Source organism: Trichosurus vulpecula, chromosome 7 (assembly GCF_011100635.1).
Source record: "Trichosurus vulpecula isolate mTriVul1 chromosome 7, mTriVul1.pri, whole genome shotgun sequence".
Classification (NCBI taxonomy): domain Eukaryota; kingdom Metazoa; phylum Chordata; class Mammalia; order Diprotodontia; family Phalangeridae; genus Trichosurus; species Trichosurus vulpecula.
In genome coordinates this window covers 148,527,276-148,549,187 of record NC_050579.1, presented here as the reverse complement: position 1 = coordinate 148,549,187, position 21,912 = coordinate 148,527,276, and the positions used below count along the sequence as shown (strand labels likewise).

General features: G+C 39.2%; 1 protein-coding gene across 1 annotated transcript in view; it reads left to right on the top strand.

Moving 5' to 3' along the window:
• The window catches only part of NT5DC1 (5'-nucleotidase domain containing 1), a 251,990-nt gene extending 230,751 nt beyond the window's left edge, over positions 1-21,239 (top strand). Inside the window, exon 12 of the mRNA XM_036769032.1 lies at positions 20,247-21,239. Within this exon, the coding sequence (XP_036624927.1) occupies positions 20,247-20,362 (116 nt within the window). The 3' untranslated portion in view covers positions 20,363-21,239. The remainder of the gene's footprint in view (positions 1-20,246) is intronic.
• The last annotated feature ends 673 nt before the right edge of the window (positions 21,240-21,912 follow it).

Here is a 21,912-nt window from a genome sequence, read left to right as displayed (position 1 = left end):
GTACAAGGCTGACATTATCACCCTCTACTTCACAAGCTCTGATGGCCCCTATCACCTCTTTGTTGTTGTTCAGCCTTTCAGCTGTGTCTGACTCGTGGTGACCTCCATGGACTAGAACACGCTAATATTGTCCATGAGGTTTCTTGGTAAGGATACTAGAGTGATTTGCCATTTTCCATCTCCAGGGAATGGAGGCAAATAGAGGTTAAGTGACTTATCCAGGTTCACACAACTAGTAAGTATCTGAGGTCAGATTTGAACATAGTTCTTCCTGATTCCAAGCCTGGCATTCTATCCACTAAGCTACCTACCTGCCTATCACCTCTGGAATAAAATATACACTCGTCTCTTGGACATTTAAAGCTCTTTACCACCTACCCCCACGGTGTCCCAAAAGTCTTGATACAATTTTAAGCTTTAATAGCCCATACTGTGTTGTTGTTGCTGTTATATTTTACATATAATATATGTTATATTATTAAGCTATTAAAACTTAAAACTGCATCAAGACTTTAGGGACACTTCTTCCTGCACTATGTATACTCTAGCCAACCTGACCTTTCTAGCTGTCCCCACACTCCTACCAAACCACAACTAAAATATCCAAAACTCAATCATATTAAGATCTGATAGTATCCGTTAGACAGAACCCTTCATTAGAAGGAGGAATAGATTTATACTGAAACTTTCTGCTGAGTGGAACTCAGAGACCACTTACTTTTGCTTGTTGATTTTTCATGTGTGTTTTCAGGCATTTATTAAGCACCTGTTGTGTGCCAGGCACTGCACTGAAAGCTTTACAAATGCTCTCTCGTTTCATCTTCACAGCAGCCCTGGGATGTAGGGGCTATTATTTATTGCCTCCATTTTATAGTTGGGAAAACTGAGACAGACGAAGATTAGATAACACACCCAGGGTCCCGTAGTAGTAAGTGTCTGACGTCAGATTTGAATTCATCTTCCTGACTTCAGGCCCAGCACTGTATCGACTGCATCACCTAGCTGCCTCTGTGTTAGTACAATAATACGTCTACATAAATAACTGTAACTATGAGTGTTTGTTCGGTGTTTTTTTTCTAATAATGGAGTACATGGTCAAAAAAAATTTAGAAACCACTGGATTAAGGGGGTGAAAATCTGCTAAAAATTTCCAGTTCAGTGAAGGAAAAAAGTCATTGTAGTTAGTCATCGTGAACTACTTTTTAGCTAATTGTTATACTCTAGATACTGTTGTGAGGGCCCCTGGGTCTCCACTGTCCATTTCTCTTACATACAGTATCCTTTACAGAGTGAGGCAGCAGATAGCCAGCCTTGGAGGCAGTAAGATAGGCATTCAAGGTCCAGTTCTGAAGTTAACAATTCTGTTGACCACCTCTCAATGTCCCCAGGAAACTCTCAAGACTTTGTTACGGAGCAGTTGCTGATCTACATTGAGAGGATAGGGATTTTCCACACCAGGAACTTCTGCAGAAATAAAAGCACAAGTCTAATCCCTCTCCCCTTAAAAAAAAATCTTTTATAAAAGGTTTTTCATCTGATCTTTGCTGAGGGTATTGTGGTTTCAGACCCGTATTCAATAAACATTTGCGGCCGCTTATTCTGCCTTTGAGTAAAGTAGGGTGCATAAAAATTAGCTTTTTTTTTTCCTGTAGCTCCATCCATAGTGTAGATGGAGCCTTTGATTGTATAAATGTTTCCCTACCATTCTTCCATCCATACACACACCACAAAAAAGTCCTGAAAGCCCCTCTGTTCCATGTAACATTCCACTCTTTGTGTGTTCCGTATTGTAATATTCTTCTACATTGAATCTTAGTCTGAAACCAGAATTCGTTCTCAGCTTGGTGCAGTTACATTCACTGTAGTGTTCCATTAACATCTAACCAAATCATTAACAGTGTTAATGATAGAAGAATTATACATGCTCCATAGTGTTTAAGAGAACATTTGTTATTATTGGGCAAGAATCTGGGGCTTGTTCTCCTTTTTTCTTTCCCTCTCAATAGTCAGCACCATTAATGACTTTCCCGTAACAGAAGAGTAAGTGTTTTGCGCTTGCTGAGTCCACAGTCTCAGGATCCTTGTTTTAACAGGGCAGTCATCTGATCTCACTTAGGATACCCCACACCCAAATCTCCTGGCAGTCAGTCACAAAGTAACCCTTTCTGGTACCCTAGTGAGAATTGAATTGACTCGTTTTAAGAAGTTTTTTTTAAACCCTTTTGAAAATTCACCTTTGTTTATTACCTGTATGTGCCTGTAAAAATACTTTGTGATGGGCCTAGATGTGGTACTATTAAAATGTGAATACATAGAAGGTGTTTGTATACGTGTTATAGAATGAAAGCTCTTTGAGGACGGGGACTATTGTTGTCCTTGTATCTCTAGCATAATATTTTGATATTTATTTTAAATCAGATCTGTGATTTCTTTGGGAACTCCCAGTGGGGAAATATCCTCTATCCATGCAATTTGTTACCTGCTCTGAGATTTATCTTGCAGAGTTGCTTAGGGTTCTGAGAGGGTTAATAGGAAGAAAAGGAGGAAAGAAAGAAAGAGAGTGGAAGGAAGGAAGGAAGGAAACAAGCATGCATTAAGCACCTACTATGTGCCAGTCACTATGCTAAGCACTCCACAAATACTATTTTATTTGATTGTCATAACCCTGGGAGATAGGTGTTATTATTATCCCCATTTCACAGTTGTGAAATCTGAGGCAAACAGAGGTTAATTGACTTGCCCAGGATCACCCAGTTAGTATCTGAGGATGCATTTGAGCTCAGATCTTCCTGACTCTAGGCCTAGTGTACTATTTCAATATGCCAGAAAACCCGGTCTTCCTGATTAGAATGTTGGCTCTCTATCCACTACCCTATGCTGCCTTTCTCCATCTGAAGATGTATTTGACCCACAGTTTTTGAGTCAGTCCTCCATACATTTTCTAAAACAATCCTTACCTTGAAAACAGCTTATTAAAGCAATAATTCACTGAGCACCTAGCTAATTAAATTAAGAGGGGAAAACGTAATGGCCTTTGTTATTTATATAATTTAGATGGGTCACAGCTTATATATTTCTTGAGGGCAGAGTGTAGATAAGTAATGGTTGAAAGAATTCATCAATGGTGTAGATCCTATTGACGATAGACATTTTAATGATCCTATTTCAGAATCGCAGATATTGAAGGCAATTCAGAGGTCATCTAGTCCCTCCAGTACATGAATAGGCATCTCCTTTATAGCATTCTTGGGTATGTATGGGGTGTGTGTGTGTGTACAGGCAATCAGAGTTAAGTGAGTTGCCCAGGGTCACACAACTAGTAAGTGTCTAAGGCTGGATTTGAACTCAGGTCCTCCTGACTCCAGGGCTGGTGCTCCATCCACTGTGCCACCTACCTGCCCCTCCTTTGTAGAATTCTTGACAAGTGATGTCTTACATCAAGCCAAAACCTATCTTCCAAACTTCCATACAAAACAAATTTTCCTCTTCCACCTTAAGCCCTTTAAATACTTGAAAGTAGCTATCATGCCTCACTGAGCCTTCTCTTTTAGAGGTTAAAATTCCTCTGGTCTTTTAGCTACTCCTCACGACATGGGCTCCCATTCCCTTACCACCCTGATTCCCCTTCTCTGCAAACACACCTTTTTATTAGTGTCCTTGTTAGAATATAAATCTCATGAAAACAGATATATTATAAATACCTTAATAAAAGATGAAAAATATATATACTCAAGAACTTAATAAATATCTCATGATAATAATTATTAATAACTATTAACCACATAATTATAATTATTAATAATGATTTTCCATGTTCTTATGATGTCTATACCTAGTATGAATATCCTAAAGGAATGTTCTTGATTTGTCAGTAGTTTAGTTTACATCATTCAAGAGAGGCAGTGTGACATAGTAATGGATATAGAGTTGGCCTGAATGCCACGAAGATCTAGATTCAGATCTTGCAAATACTGTCTGTGATACCCTGCCTGCCAAGTCACTTCACCTCTTAGTTCTCTGGACCAGTGGTATCAAACTCAAATAGAAAGGGAACCCTGCCTGCAGCATATTGACTTAGAAAACCACAAATTAACATTATCTGTGTTGTGTTTTTATCTATTTTGTTAAACATTTCCCAATTACATTTTAGTCCTGTTTGGGTCAGTCTAGGCAACTCTCTAAGAAGCCAACTTATGGAAGAGGTACTGACCTGAACTGGTAGAGTCTCCTCTCCCATGTTAATGAAATGACCAGTCTAGCTCCTATCCCTACATCTTTCTAACCTGATAGGAACTCATTCTCACCTAATTAAGAATAAAGAAATACATTCTAGTCTATTCTTTGTCACGAGACAATTGTGTAGTCTTGGTTAAGACACACAACCACGGTGAGTCTCATTCTCCTAAGCAATGATGATCATGATGGTGATGGTGATGATGTTCTATAAAGCTTTAAGGTTTGCAAAGCAATTTACAAATTCATCCTTATTTTATGCACATGACAGCCCTATGAGGTAGGTGCTATGATTATTTACGTTTTACAGAAAAGGCATGGAAAAGGTAAATGATTTACCCAGGGTCCTACAAACTGGGGAGTATTAGAGACTGGACATTTCAGGTCTTCTCCGTTACAACTCCAGCACTTGATTCACTGCACCACCTAGATGCCTATAAAATTATTTCATTTAATTAAATGTACTTTATGGTCCTTTCCTGATACAAAACCAAAAGCCTCTATGATTCTGGTTCCGTCTACATGCTCAGAAACAGGATTGTTTCTAATTTTATACTGACGTGGTTTCCTGTTCTTTCAAATCTGGGTTTATTATGTTACATTAAAGACATGGACCACAACAGAGAGTCAAATTGAAATAACTGATCAGACATATTTTGCAGCAGATCAGCCACTGAGAGTATAGATTTTGCCTTAGTCTACTTTCCTCTCTTTTCCAAAGAACACTTTCACAAATCTAAAACCATTTTACACATAGATAATCCAATTCTTCTCACTGTGGAAAAGTGCTGTGGCATGAGTTGAAGAGAAGGTGCTGACCTGCACTGGTTTCCTACCTACACAAGGTTTCTTGGCTTATAGTAGGTGCTTAATAAATGTTGACTCTTGTTGACCCATCTGGGAGATCTATCTATTGACAAAGTCACAGATCCAATCCTAATCCCTATCTCTATGAAAAGGTAACTTTATTAAGGATACTCAGATTTTCCCTAAATCTAGAATTCCATAGGTCATTTGCAAACTATGCTCTATAGATTCAAAGGACTTCTGTCCTTGTAAGTACATATCCTATGGTAACTTACCAGACGCCCTCTCACCACTTACATACTCACCAAAATCTCACCCTAGCCTCCCAACCCCCACGTCATTTGAATTTATTCCACATGCTTTTACAAATGCAATCCTTAACTATCTTTATCATATCCACTTCTCTTTTTCCCCCTTATCTGGAGGGAATTACCAATCTAAAAGTACTAACCCTTTCAAAAAAGCCTTGTAGTCTAAGATCCATAATGCTGGCACCAGTATATAAAAATTCAGAAGAAAAAAATACCTAAATTTCATAATCCCATGGTCTTTAACCCTATAAACTGAGTCTAGTTGGCTGGTGCAGTGTTGCAGTGGATAGAGTGCAGGGCCTGAAGTCAGGAGGACTCATTTTCCTGAGTTCAAATCTGGCCACAGACACTTGCTACCTGTGACCCTGGGCAAGTCCCTTCACCCAGTTTGCTTCAAGTTCCTCATCTGTAAAATGAGCTGAAGAAGGAAATGGCAAACCACTTCAGTATCTTTGCCAAGAAAACCCCAAAAGGGGCCACAAAGAGTCAGATATGACTAAAATAGCTAAACAACAAAGGTTGCTTATAAAGAGAAGGAAAATGGAGGGGGGATTGGGAAGTTGGTAGTATTTACTTAGGGTTTTCAGAGGCACAGGATTGAGGTAGGAGCTTAAGAGCTGGCATCTACAGGCACGGTCCTGGGTTTTGTAGGGGGTAACTCTTGCAGTGGGATAGCCAAGGTCAAGGGAATGAGATGGCAGAAAGCACAGGCTTGAAACAGCTTTAAGGAAAATGGGAAGGTGGGGGCAGAGAACATGTCTGAAAGCTACACCAGCAACAGGAAACTTAGGCCAGAAATTAGGAGAGCCAAAAAGAAAGTATTAGTCAGGTTTGCAAATCTGTTCACCCTGCTAACACTCCCTGGCAGCCAGAAAAATAACATTCTCTTTGCAGCTACCCTAAGGCCAGGTTAAGCTGAAGCTGCGTAGACAAATGATTTCCCAAACTGGCTAAATTCTGACTGACCCAGCCCCAACTATTTTGGTACATACCCTGCATGGTGGAATCATTTTTCATTACCACTGAACATCAGAAACTCCAAGTGGTTTCTCCTATTCTTTAATGAGTTGGGGAGATGTGGAATGTGTTTGTCAGAGAAGTCCATTGGGGACTTGGAAAATGAGAAAGGCATGAGTTTTGTGGTCCTTAGAAGTTGTTTTGTTTCCACTCATTCGTGTTAGCCAAACATAGGAATGCCACCCTGAAACACAGTTCTTTAATCATTTGTAGATTAACTATGTAATATGGGGATTTTTTTCCGTGAACATATATTATGTACATGTACACACGTGTATATGTGTGTATGCGCATGCTTCCCTGATTCAACTGACAATGACCCCCAGAAGAGTTCATGGTTAAGAAGAAGGAGGGTTTTATGTTCTTCTGTGTTTCCTCAGGAGAATAATAACACTGTGAAGAGGGAAAACTGGGTTTTGTTTTCATTGGGTAATATTGGAAAAATTCTTAAGGAAAATTTTTCCTATTCAGTCTTCCAGATGGATCTGCTTGTCACAGATTTCTGTTGTTGGGGAAATATCCTCCCAAATGAAGAGTTTACTCAAGTCTGTGATTGTTTACTGTGCCTGGAATGCTTAAAAATAATCTCCTAAGTACTTCTCCGCAATCTACCTAATGGACCTTTAGTTTGGTTTATGTTGTAATTGCTTTATTTGTCTTTGGTGAAATCTACTCTTAATCCTATGACCATAATGAGACTGTCCTTTTTCATGTTGTTTTCTATGGTCAGTGGAATAGTAATTATCATTTTAAATGGCAAATCTTAGACTCTGATCCAATCTGACTAGTTTATGTTCATGACGAGCAACTGATAATGGTCTGGCATCTACTTAGCGTGAAAATGTTAATAACATAGCTCTGTAGAATGAGAGCTTTGGAATATCTCCCTTAAGTCAGTGGTACACATGACATGAAGATAATTTTTTCTGAGGAGTTAAGGGGAATCACTTCTGACTGAAAACTACCCCCTAATCCCCCCACAAGCACCCACCTATAAAATCTGGAAAATTCCTGTACCAGTATCATACTTATATAGTAGCTATAAATGTGTCCCTGAAAGTGTGTTTAAAGGAAAAGAGGGAAAGCGCAGAATATTCTGCAGGTAAGGAATTATAATACCCCTAATTTCCCTCAATAAGTCTTCCCTGGTGTCATGATTTTTTCATCCTGGGATCTGTACTCTTATAGATTGATCACTGCTCTTCTGATGATATCAGTGACATCTGTCTGCTGCTACATCAGGAGTGGTGTCCTACAGGCATTTCAAGTGACTCTGAAGGGATTGACTTTGTGGTACCCTTGGCACTGGTCCAGGTCTTCTCTTTCTAGTCTGGCCAGGGTTACGATTCTCTCCAACCAAGCTCATGATGGTAGCAGCAAAGCAGAGAAATTCCATTTGGCTCAGCTCAGCTGGGAGAAGAGTCTTGGTGATACCTCTGAGAAGCACTGTCCTTGGAGCTCTTCACTGGAGCTTTTTTCTCTACCAGTCCAGCTATGGGAAAGTTCCCAGTCACAGACTCCATGTTCAGGGAAAGCAACCAAAAACTTAAATGTCTAACATCAGATGTTAAGAGGCAGCTAGGTGGTGAAGTGGATAGAATGCTGGGCCTGAAATCAGGAAGACCGGAGTTCAAATGCAGCCCCACATATTTATTAACTGTCTAGCCTTGAGCAAATCACTTCATCTCTGTTTGCCTCAGTTTCCTTATAGGTAAAATGTAGATAATACTATCACTGGCCTCCCAGGGTTGCTATGACTATCCAAAGAAATTGTTTTTGTAAAGCACTTAGCACAGTGCGTGGCACATAGTAGGCACTATGTAAAAATTACATATTATTAATATTGCACATTTTCATGCATGGACTCCTGTCTGAGAGTAAAAAAAAAAAAAGGGGAAGATAATTGTTTTTTAATTTCCTCTCCTTAAGCACTTGAGTGGTATTATTTAACTCAAAAGGCAAGGGGCCCATGGCACTCCTGAGTGCAGGCAGAACCAGATGAAAATGTAATTGGGAAATATTTAACAAAATAAAGAAATATACAATAAAACACAGATAATGTTAACATGCATTTTTCTAAATCAATATGCAACCTGCAGAGATCCTGGTGTGGGTTTGGTGGCCCTTGGTTCTATTTGAGTTTGACACCATTGATTTAAATAACCCTTAGTAACTGGCTACAAACCTTCCTAAGGACATACAGACTCTCAGGTGGCTGTTTTCCTAAATCAGCCAACATAGGCTATAGAAATTTACAGCTGGTTTGCCTGCACTCATTTTGGAAGTAGTATTTCTCATAATCCTCCTAAAAGGGAAAAGAAGTAAAAAGCATTTCAGTTTTCAGGCTTCGTAGGACTGAATTATTTCTCTACTGCCCTGCCCCTGGGATACAAGCCAAAAGATGAGTATTCATCTGGAAGTCATAGTTCCATTCATTCAGTAGTTCTTAAGCACATTCTGTGAGCAAGAGCATTATTACAGGGACTAACTGGAGGAGACACAGAGTTTAGAAGAGACCTGGGGATCTGCTTTGTTTGTGTACGTGTTGTGCCTTCCTTCCTCCCTCCCCATCCCACCCCCATATAGAAACTATAAGCTCCTTGATGGAAAAGACTGTTTTGAATTTTGTGTTTGTATCCTCAATACAAGGCCTGGTACATAGAAGGCACGTAATAAATGCTTATCGGTCGATTGATTGATAAGACATGATTCTTTCCTTTATGAAACCTGCACTCTAATAAAGGGTTGAGACAAACACTGGTGTTCGTGATACACAAATAGTGCTTTAGGTAGCAAAACCAAGTTCTATTTGAAGTCCCGAGGGTAAGGTGATTACTGGGGAAAAGCGTGGAAATGAGAGAGTTCTAGGCAGTAGCCTGGTTTGTCTGTGGCAGAGTGCATTGGGAAAATAATATCACGTGAGCCTGTAAAGGGAAAGTGGCACCAGATTATGAAGGACCTTGACTATTAGAAGAATCTAGACTTCATTCAGCAGGCAATAGAGAGCTGCTAAAGGTTTTTGAACAAAGGAATCCCACATGACCAGTTCATGTGGCCTGAGGGGTGAAAGGAGACTGAGCCAGATCCGTGATGACTAAATTCCCTCCCTCTGTCCAGATAACTAACAATCTTAGAGTTTCCTGGCTTACCAAGAGGTTAAAAGATTCCGCCAATTTCACACAGTCGATCTGTATTGGGCAGGACCTAAATTAGTTAATTAGTAGGGATTTATTTATTAAGCACTGGACACTGTACTAGTCACTGAAGATACCTATGCAAAAGATTTTGTGGGGAGGGGAAAGGATACAAAATAGTCACAGATAAGTCAGTATATGCTATATACCCAATGAATACAAAGTGATGGAAGGTGGGGTACTGAAGATTGGGGGAATTAGGAAAAGCTTGCTGGAGGAAGTAGTAAATGAGCTGAACTTTGGAGGATGTGTAGACATTGTATAACTAATTGAAGTCTGGAAACTTACCTTAGAGGCTCTCTATACATGTGCCCGTCCCCCATTACATGTACAAAAAAGTCATGAAGGTAGGAGATAAAATGTCACCTATGAACAGCAGCAAATAGATCAATTTGTCAGGAACTTAGAGCTCATGGGAAGAGAAATGTGTAATCAGCCCGGAAAGGTAAGCTTAAGCCAGATCATGAAGGTATTTAAATACCAGAGACTGGAAGTGAGGAGGTGGAGAAAGGGAAGGGAACAAAGAAAAGAGTTTTTGCTTTATCCTAGAGGCAGTGGGGGAGCCACTGGAGCACCTTGGGGTTTGAGGGAGATGACATGATCAGACCTGTCTTTTAAGAATAGCAGTTTGGCAGCTATGTGGAAAATGGTGAGAGACTAGATGCATGGAGATCAATTATAATATAGGTGAGAGGAGATGACCTGAACCAAGGTGTCTATGGCGTGAGTGAAGAGAAAGGAACAGAGGCAAAAAAGATGTTCAGGAGATAGAACCGAAAAAGTCTTGGCAATTAATTGGATGTGTAACTGACATTGATATAATGCCTTAAAGTCCTTTCCGTCTGTATCTCACAGCAGGTCTGTGCATTAAATACTTACAGGTATTTTTTCCATTTCATAGTTGATGAAACTAAGACTCATCTTCATGACTCCAAGGTCAGCCTTCTCTAATTAGCATCACAAGCAATGCTATTTTGGCCACAGTAATAAAGGACAGATTGAAGCTAAGAGACTGGAGGCAAAAAGACTCAAGGATGTGGGCAAATTTTGCAAATGATGGGCCTGTAGATGGGTTGGATTCTGTGTCATGAATGAGAACACAGATCCATCAAAGTAAGCAAGCCCAGGGAAGGATCTCCTAGGTGTAGTATAAGACACACTCATGTCAAACTATTGTTGTTTTCCATCCTGTCTGATTCTTATGACCCCATTTGGGGTTTTCTTGGCAAAGATACTGTCGTGGCCATTTCCTTCTCCAGCTCATTTTACAGATGAGGAAACTGAGGCAAACAGGGTTAAGTGACTTGCCCAGGGTCACTCATCTAGTAAGTGTCTGAGGCCAGATTTGAACTTGGGAACACGAGTCATCTGACTCCAGGTCCAGCATTCTATCCACTATGCCACTTAGCTGCCCCATGTTCAGTAGCTTTTTCAAATCTCATTTTCCTAGTATCCTAAATTTTGGTCTTTTAAGCTTTTTGCTATCCGCCAAATCTTTGGTTACCACAACTAATCCTGGCCCTCCTGTTCCATTTGCTGCCAGAGGCCTCCTCATCCCCTTCAGGTCTACTCCCAGAAACATCAAGGAAGGAATTATTATTAAGCAGCTACTATGTGCCGCAAACTGTCCTGCCAGACACCATGCTAAATACTTTATAAATATTGACCTACTAATCCTGGGAGGGAAGTGCTATTACTGTCTCCATTGTACTATTGAGGAAACCGAGGTAAACCGAAATTAAATGATTTGCCCAAGATTACACAGCTAGTAATATCTGAGGCCTGATTTGAGCTCATCTTCCTGATTCCAGCTCCTGCACACTATCTCCTATGCCACCTCCCTGCTTCCAGTGTACCCTATAAGATAGGCTATGGCTCAATAAACTCAGATTAGGGTTTTTTAACAGCTAGAAAGTACTTTAGAGGTCATTTATTCCAAACTTTTCATTTTACCAATTAGCCACCAGAAGTGAAATGTCTTGCTTGTGTTGTCTACGATAACCCTGTCTTCTACTCACTAATCCGATAGAATTTTGCCTGAGTCCTGGGGCAGATTATGGACTGTAAGAAATGGCAGGGGGAGTTTTGTTTCCACAGAACTAAAAGTGTGCTTCCCTGCCCTCCCCCACCCCAGCTTTAGCAGAGACCAGGCCTCAAGGTCGGTCAGGTGAGAGGTCAGAGGTTGTACGCATGTGCATACTTTTTGAGAAGGCAGTCTAGGGAATTAGAGAGGCCAAACCCACTTGAACCTGTTCAAGCTTATCTAGGGTCTGGTCTTGGTCAAGAATCCAAGCCTACTGATTTGCATAATTTGTATATGTTAAAAAGGGAAAGTAGGGGAAGTAAAAGAATATAGTTTAATCCTAAACTAAGACAAGGAAAATCTCATTAACTTCACTTTTGCTTCTGTATCCTTATTATCCTATTTATATAAACTGTATAACCTAGGAAAACTATGTAAAAAACAAAGATTGTAAACTAACCATGACTCTAGCAGGAGTGGAGGGAATGGTTAGCCCTGCTCCTGCAGCTGTATCAGTGTGAGTGTTCCCCTGAGCACCACACCCGCTCTCTTGGGGAGCATAATAAAATGCCTTCCTCTGCCCACTGTGGTCCTGAGTTCTTTGGGTGTGAATGGGCAAATCACATGGATTTTCCTAAGGTCAAGTGAAGGGAAGCAACAGGCAGTGGAAGCTCACCAGGCTTACTCCTGGATCTTGTCTTGGGGTGTCCTGTGATCCCCACTGTGGTGTTAAGAGGGCTACCACTCTGGATTCCCTTGGGGAACCCTGTGGTCTGCACGGCCTTCTTAAGGGGACATCACTTGGGACTTCTGGCCCTGTCTCGGGAGCCTTGTGATCTTACCGCCATCCTAAGGGGCCATCACTTGGGTCCTCCTTAGGGTCTGACCCCTAGGAGGCCCTGTGATCCCCACAGATTAAGGGATGGCTACCACTTGGTCTTCCTCTGGGAGTCCTGTGGTCTGTACAGCCTTCCCTAGGGATTATCACAGGATTATCCTCAGGACTTTGGCCCTGCCCAGGAAGTCCAGTGATCCCCAAAACCACGTTTCTCACATGGACCATCCTTAATAACCCCTCTCACTTCAAGGAGAGTACAATAAGATTGGAAATTAATTCCATTGTCTAGAGGTTTGATGCTATAGAAAGGTACATCCCTGGTTCTAAACAATTCCATGCTACAGTTGCAGGGTTTGGGATTTCCTTGGCACGGTCTCCCCTGTGAAGATTAGGAAGCTGTAGTAGAAACATCAGTGGTCTGGATGTCAAAAGACCTGTCTGTACTCAAGTCCCACATCTGATACATTTATACATCTGAGTCATTTATAATCTCCTTCCCTTTTCTTACCTATGAAACAGAGAAGATAATACTTGTACATATCTCACAGGATTGTAGTGTGGGAAGGGCTTTCTAAGCCTTAAAGTGCGTGCGTGCGTGTGTGTTATAAGCTTTAAAGCGATATGTGCATGTGTAATTCCAGTAGAGACATATGGCGGCTGAGCTAAGGTCCACAACTAAACGTTTTCTTTTTTCACATAGTTATAATAAGTAACTTTTATTTCAGTTCAGACTGGGCTATGGTTTTCTTAGTATTTGGACGCCCTTTGAGTGCACGGCTCATGATGGAGCAACTTAAGTCTTTTGAAATGTGCTTATTTTTAATGTTTTCCTTACCTAGTGTACTTTATGCTCCCCTTTCTGTGGTGAATTACAGAAAGCTATTCCTGTCCTTCATTCATCAACATAATTTTCATGCAGATTAAATGCTGAACCACTCCCTACCCCTTGCCCTTCAGTCAGGTAAAAAACAAAGTTGTCTTATACAGGACACCAGCCAGGCCTTATTTGTATGCCTTTTGTTGTTGTTTTTTAAAGTCTCTACCATAGTTTGTCTTTAGGAGTTCCTGTGCTCTGGGTTTCGAAGGATCATACATTTGAAAGTGGAAGGGACCTTGAAGGTCATCTAGTCCTGTGCTGTCAAAGTCAAATAAAAACAGGGGTCACTGAAGTGTACATAAGGATCCCTCAGGGCACATATGGACTTAGAAAATGACATTAATATTATCTTTGTTCTATTGTATTTTTATTTATTTTGTTAAATATTTCTCAATACATTTTAATCTGGTTCCATAAGAATTGAGGGCTGTGTTTGACAGCTGACCTAGTCCAACTCCATCATTTACAGATGAGGAAACTGAGGCTCAGAGAAGTTAAATGATTTACCCAGGGTCAAAATGGTGGCAGAGTCAGGATTTAAACCCAGATCCACTGACTTCAAAGCCATAACACTTCCTACTGGAATCTTAAAGAAATAGTTCCATTTTCTAAATTATGCAACTTGAAGGTTAATTGGATTTTGAGTGAGGAAAAGGACTGAAGAGATCATCCATCTAACCCCTTATTTTATGGAAGAGGAAAATGAGACCTAGGGAGGTGAAGCAACTTACCAAAAGTCATATAGGCAGGGTGGAGCCAAGATGGTGGCTGGAAAGCAGGGACTTGCCTAGGGCTCTCCCCCAGGACCTTCCAAACACCTATAAAAAATGGCTCTAAACAAATTCTAGGACTGCAGAACCCACAAAATAGCAGAGGGAAGCAGGGCTCCAGCCCAGGACAGCCTGGATGGTCGCTGGGTAAGGTCTATGGCGTACCGAGCTGGGAGCAGAGTGGAGCAGAGCCCAGCATGGGCTGTGCCAGGACCAGCCAGACTGGGAGCCAGGCAGAACAGGCCCTAGTGCCCTAAATCAGTGAGCTGTGGCAGTTACCAGACTTCTTAACCCACAAACACTAAAGACAACAGAGAATGTCAGTGGGAAAAGCTGCAGGGGACAGAGTGAAAGGAGTTTGCCGTTCAGCCACCACCCCAGGGGGCAGCGGGGGTGATGCAGCTACAGAACTACAGATTATTGGACTACCTGAAAGCCATGATCAAAACAAGAGCCTAGATATCATCTTTCAAGAAATTATCAAGGAAAACTGCCCTGATATTCTAGAGCCAGAGGGTAAATGGAAATTGAAAGAATCCTGAAAAAGATCCCAAAAAGAAAACTCCTAGAAATATTGTCACCAAATTCCAGAGCTCCCAGATCAAGGAGAAAATACTACAAGCAGCCAGAAAGAAACAATTTGAGTATTGTGGAAACACAATCAGGATAATACAAGATCTACCAGCTTCTACATTTTATTCCAGAGGTCAATGGAGCTAGGATTAAAACCAAGAATCACCTACCCAGCAAAACTGAGTATCATGCTCCAAGGCAAAATATGGATTTTCAATAAAATAGGGGACTTTCAAGCTTTCTCAGTGAAAAGACCACAGCTGAATAGAAAATTTGACTTTCAAACACAAGAATCAAGAGAGGCATGAAAAGGTAAACAAGAAAGAGAAATCACAAGGGACTTACTGAAGTTGAACTGTTTTGTTTATATTCCTACATGGAAAGATGATGTGTATAATTCATGAGACCTCAGTATTAGGGTAGCTGAAGGGAATATACATATATATAATATATATATATATATATATATATACATATATATGTACATATGTATGTATATATATATATATATATATATATAGAGAGAGAGAGAGAGAGAGAGAGAGAAGGCACAGGGTGAGTTGAATATGAAGGGATGATATCTAAAAAAATAAAATTGAATTAAGGGATGAGAGAGGAATATATTGAGAGAGGGAGAAAGGGAGAGACAGAATGGGGTAAATTATCTCGCATAAAAGTGGCAAGAAATAGCAGTTCTGTTGGAAGGGAAGAGGGGGCAAGTGAGGGGGAATGAGTGAATCATGCTCTCATTGGATTTGACCTGAGGAGGGAATAACATACACACTCAATTGGGTATCTTACCCCACAGTAAAGAAGGAGGAAGGAGATGGGGGGGATGATAGAAGGGAGAGCAGTTAGGGAGAGGAGGTAATCAAAAGCAAACACTTTTGAAGAGGGACAGGGTCAAGGGAGAAAATTGGATAAAGGGGGATAGGATAGGAAGGAGAAAAATATAGTTAGTCTTTCACAACATGAGTATTGTGGAAGGGTTTTGCATAATGATACACATGTGGCCTATATTGAATTGCTTGCCTTCTTAAGGAATGTGGGGAGGGAAAAGGGGAGAGAATTTGGAACTCAAAGTTTTAAAAGAAGATGTTCAAAAAAAAGTTTTTGCATGCAACTAAGAAATAAGATATACAGGCAATGGGGCATAAACATCTATCTTGCCCTACAAGAAAATAAGGGAAAAGGGGATGGGGGAGAGTGGGGTGACAGAAGGGAGGGCTGCCTGGGGAACAGGGCAATCAGAATATGTGCCATCTTGGAGTTGGGGGGAGGTTGGAAATGGAGAGAAAATTTGTAATTCAAACTCTTGTGAAAATTAATCCTGAAAACTAAAAATATTAAATAAGTAAATAACGATTTAAAAATAAAAAGTCATATAGGCAGCAAGTGGCAGAGCCAGAACTCAAACCCAGGGCCTTTGGCTCCAAATCCAGTGTTCTTGCAACTGCATTATGCTGCCCAGGTTATCCATTGCCAATTATTCTGAAGATGAGGTGTACACATATGTAAGTACATCTCCTCAAATGCCATGTATTTAGTAAAGATGCTGCTTTCTTCTGCCTTATGGTGATTTCTTCCTGGATGCCTTAGGTTTAGGAGGAGCTGTCATGTAGAATTTTCAAGGAGTAATTTAATCAGACCCATGGACAAATTAGAATCCTGCCTGTCAGGGTCTCTTTTGTACTCTAGACAAACTGGAGTACATATCTCTTTCTTTTAAGGTAACTCGTTGTGGATATAGGATTTCATAGGGCTAGAAAACAAACACATACATATGCACATGCACAAATTTTCCCAAGAATTGTTTTAGCCCTTCAAAACACAGATTGAATCTTGGCTGACAACAGAATGTTGACAACTGACTTCCTGCTGTGCCTACTAAAGTCTCCCTCTGTTCCTTTGTTCCAGATTCAAAGTAGTGTAACTTAATTGGCAAAAAATTTTACCATTCTTCCTTCCCCTAATGGACCTTCTTTTAGCTGTGGATCCCTGTCTTTTGGGTGGTATGTTGCTGGCATAGTGGGATCTAGGATAATGGCAGAGACCATGAGAGAAGGAATAGAACAAAAAAAATTTATTAATTGACCATGTTTGCACAACATTAAAAAATGAAGTCTTAGGAACATGTGTAAGGATAAAATGCATAGTCAGTGCAGGCATTTATGGTAGCATACAATTAAAATGAAAGGATTGGAATAAGTCCTCAACTTTAATAAGGAAGGATTTTTTTTTGTAAATTCCACAAAGTTTTGAGATGGAGTAGATGGGAAGGAATGGGGGAAGAGAGGGATTAGTACCAATAATACATTCTGTTGGAAGCCTTAACCATAACTTTTTCCTCCCCAGGTGTTAAATATCTGGGTCCATGGGCACCAAGTAGTTAGAGAATACGTGTGTGAAAAAGATACCTCCATTATGCATGCCCAGAAACAGGCCAGACAGGGCATAGTACCTACACTCCAATGACTAGGTCCTTCCTCATTAGATATGTAAAACATTTTGTAAACCTTAAAGGACATTACAAATAGCAGTCATTGTCATCAAATCCAAACCTCTCATTATTCCCCTCAGAAGCAGACTGTAAATTCCTTCAGGAAAGTAACTGTCTTTTTATTCCCAATACCTAACACGTGGTGCCTTCAACATAACAAGCGCTTATGGCTTGTTTAATTGAATGGAAGTACTGGTAGGATTCAGCTGAGGAGATCTCAGTCTTTCTTATAGTCAACTGAAGGTATAAGTCTAGTACTAAGTAGAGAAACATCAGGGATAAAAAATTGCTGCTGAAGCCCTAGGAATAAGTAAGAGTGCTCAGAGAGTATATGTAGAGAAATAGACCTGCGTTAAAGGGTCAAGTTCAAACTGGCCAATTCAAGAGACTGAAATGTATGGTTAGAGAAGTGGAATAATAAAAAAGACGATGAATGTTATGTAATAGGGATCCTTTCATGTGACTTTTCCACTCTAAATTTCAGAAAAGACATAATTACAGGAAATGTCTCTTTCACACACTGTGGCTCCATTTACCTCCCCATCAAGATATACAATTTATCATTTCAACTACTGAACCTTTTATTTGCTAATAAGATTTGGTATTTATGCATACAAACTCAAAGCAGCCAAAAAGTTGGATGAAGGGACACAAAGATGTTTGGGATTTTATTCATTTTTCTTTTATGAAAATTAATTTAGTTGATAAGCAGACAATTAACAAGCTTTATTAAATATCTGGGTCAGCTAGCTGTCAAAGTAGATAGAGTGCTGGGCCTAGAGTAGAGTCAGGAAGACTCCTCTTCCTGAGTTCAAATCTGGCCTCAGACACTTACTAGCTGTGTGACCCTGGGCGAGTCACTTAACACTGTTTGCTTTAGTTTCCTCATCTGTAAAATGAGCTGGAGAAGAAAATAGCAAACCACTCTAGTACCTTTGCAAAAAAAAAAAAAACACAAATGGGATCACAAAGGGTCAGACACAATTAAAATGATTGAACAACAACAATATTAAATGCCTATTATGTGTTGAACTGGGCACTGAAGATACAAAGACAAAAATAAAATAGTCTCTCTGCCCTTAAGGAGCTTACCTTCTATCACAGGAGACAGCATATACATTAATATATGTTGAACATATGTATATTATATAATATATTGAGTATATAGGTGAGCACATTCATATGTGTGTGTATTTAATACATAATTAATAATCAATTAATTAATACAAGGTAATTTTGGGGAGAGAAGAACTACTAATGAGGGACTTCAGGTAAAACCTCATGTAACAGACAACGACATTAGGGATCCTGAGATTAGAGGTAATGAGGAAGAAGTGTGTTCCATGCATGGAAAACAGTCTATGTAAAAAAAGGCACAAAGATGGGAGATTGAGTAGCTTGTATGAGGATAGCACAAAGGACAATTTGACTAGACTATTGAGCTTTGATCTCCAAACTTTTTCGATCTCACACCTCTACAATTTAAAAAAAAAATGAGCTTTTACCTAAACATATGTATATTAACTTATTTATAAATTGCATACCTGTCTTGCTATACTAATAATTATGTAATATCATAAAGCTTACACACAATAGAAATTTGATAGTGCAATAATGATCTGAATAACGATATTTTATCTATGGTACAAAAACGTGCCCTTTGCCCTCACTAAAAATAAACCAGAAAACACTATTGCTGATAATGTGATTTCATATGCTTCATTGTTCTTTAAAATCTTGGTTTATCCCTATGAGGATTCAAGGGTTTAGTTATGATTTGAGTTTATCTCAATGCTTGGTTTTAACATCTGTCATAGCTTAAAAAAAAAAAAAGAAGCATAGATCCAAATGGAAGGTGGTAATCATTGGCTGCACTTACTAAATAATAATACTTATTTTTCAGTCCCATCCAAAAGTTTTCATTGAAATTCAGCTAGTAAATTTCTGTCTTCTATTATATCAATCAGTTCCTGCAAGTTAATTAGGTATTGTCACTTTAATATTTTTACGAATGGATTCAAGACCTACATGACCTCTTCATTTAGAAAAATTAAAACTCTGTTTCTAAGTATTTTTTAAGTGTGCAGACATAAGAGTCTTTGTTAAGAGGATACTCTGTACTAGGAACGCAAATGCAAAAGTGAAAAAGTGTCCTCAAAGAGCTTACCATTCTACTAAAGGCATATGAGACATGTCAGTATATATCTTTGTGTACACAAAAATAGATTGATGTATAAAACCATAGTTGGTGTACAAGGTTAATCTGATGCATGTAGTAAATTTAGAGTGATGTCAAGGTGAGAATCAGAAAAGATTCTTGAAGGAGGTGGCATTTGAACTAAGCATTGATTGGGGGACTAGGAGTTCCAAGAGGCAGAGATGAAAAGAAAGACCATTCTAATCATGGAGGCAGGCAATGGAATGCTTGTGTATGGGGAATATAACAGTTTGGCTAGAATCTAGAGTGTATAAGATGGAGTAGTATATGATAATAGCACCCACCTCCCAGGATTTTGTGAGGATCGAATGAGATAATATTTGCAAAGTGCCTAGCACAGTGCCTGGCACATAGTAGGTGCTTAATAAATGCTTATTTCCTTCTCCTTCCCATCCCTAATTAGCCTGGAAAAGTTGGCTGAAGCCTAATTGCTAAGGGATTTAAATGCCAAACTGAAAAGTTTGTATTTTTTCTCTAGTGGCAGTAATTCTACCAGATTAATGGAATCCTAATTCGCAACTTCTACAAGACCCTGGAATATTTTTCTTGTAAATTCAATCATAAGACTGTTTTCTTTCTTCTTGTGCTAATTTCTCAATCCTGAGGTTATTCAAATGAGATCATAGGTCAGAAGACTAGTGATTTAGGACTTCTATTTTTAGTAAGGTATCAGGATCAAAATTCAGATTTCAACATAACAGAATTTAATATGGTTCCTGTGAATGTTTCCATTCTGTTAGCAGATCTCCTAAAAAAAAAGTATCTTACTGGAGAAAGCAGCTTTAATTTCAGTGACAGACAAGTTTTGATCTCTTAGATTAATAGATATTCTTTCAAGGTCTGTAAAACTAATCTCACTATATGTGGTTTTGTGTTTTCTTTCAGATTTACCCTTGGACTACAAATTTACCAGATTTTCTTCTAATTCAAAAACAGTTGGTTACTATCCTAAACCCCCATTGGCCTTATTATCAAATGGAGAGTCATTGACTACCAAATAAGTTTTCCATTTTTCCTAAAGAAAGGACAGCAAACCAGTGCTCTCAGAATAGTAATTTGTGATGAAAAACACCTTGCCCCTGATGTATGCTTTATTTGTATCATCTGTGTTGACTTGAAAACTGTCATTGTATTAACTGTTTTTTCATTTGTATGAACTGTTTCACCTTATACTGTTGCTCTGTCTCAAGTTCGGTCACTTTAAATGATTTTGCTGTTAATGCCACAATTAAGACATTTGTGTCCTGTGTTCTGTCGATACTTATCTCAAAGCAGTTGTTCTTTGTTACAAGATTATTAGACCAGAACCAAGAACTTAAGTAAATGGGAGTTTGTAGTCTGTTTCCTGGCTTCTGCTTACACAGTATGTTAATTCTTGCCCACGAGGGACAAGGACTTAGTGCTCATGTTGGAAAATATTGGCAGATCTGTTTAAGGTATAACAAGAAGTTTAAAGACAGAGAAATAATACAATGAAAACAATTAGAAGATAAGCATTTTATTAGTTAAACAAAATACTCAAACCTCAAGCACACTTAGGACAGGGGGAGAAATGTGACTCAGGGTTGTTATATAGTTTTAATAGCTTTCACTTAAAAATTATTTGCTTAACTGAAGCTCGGTTTGATAGTAACAGCTGTAGCATGATGGAAAAATTTCACAATTATTAACCATCACTACTTTAAAGGAAAACCAAAAATATGGTATCTTCAATTTCACTAAACAATATCACTGGCCCTTACATAGAATATGAGATAGCTTAGAGAAAGCTTTAGTTGTATTTCCACATATCAATTAATCAAGCAAAGAATGGTTCTTCTGTGTACCTCATTGAGCCCTCTAGTTTCACCCAAAAATAAAGCTTTCATTTTTAAGAAATTTATTGTCAGTGACATTTTTTTTTACATTACACCCTTACGTTCTTATAAACTGTCAAAGTGTATGTGAAAAACAGGGATGCTAAAACAAGACCATAATGACATCTTACTCTTCAAGCTCTATGCCACTTAATGTACTTTCTCTTCTGTACTTAAGTATTTTGAATCTTGAGAAATCTAGAGTGCCTTTCATTTGGCCCAGTGATGAAAACTGACATTTTACTTAAAAGTGGCACCAGGAAATCAGAGATCAAGAAAGAAAAAATGGGAAAAGTGATGTTGGAAAATTATCCAGTAGACTAAAAAAGACTTTAATTTTAACATCAACATAGTAATCCTAATCCAGAGGATAATCGAAAGCACCATGCTTAGGAGGGAAGATAATGAATTCTCTTTGGGACATGGTGAATTTGAGGGGTTGATAGAATATTTAGATTAAAATGCCTAGCAGACAATCGAAAATGAGGAACTGAAGGTGAGGGAACAGAGTGGGTCCAGATATATAAATTTGGAAATTGGTTTAGAGGTGAAAATTGAAGTCATGAAAGTGGATGAAGTCACCAAGGGAGAAGAGAAGACACCACAGCATTTCTACAGTAAGTTTCACAAACCAGAAACAGGCTTCTGTTTGGGACTACTAATGAATGTCTTGTACATCAAACATCTAATTGCTC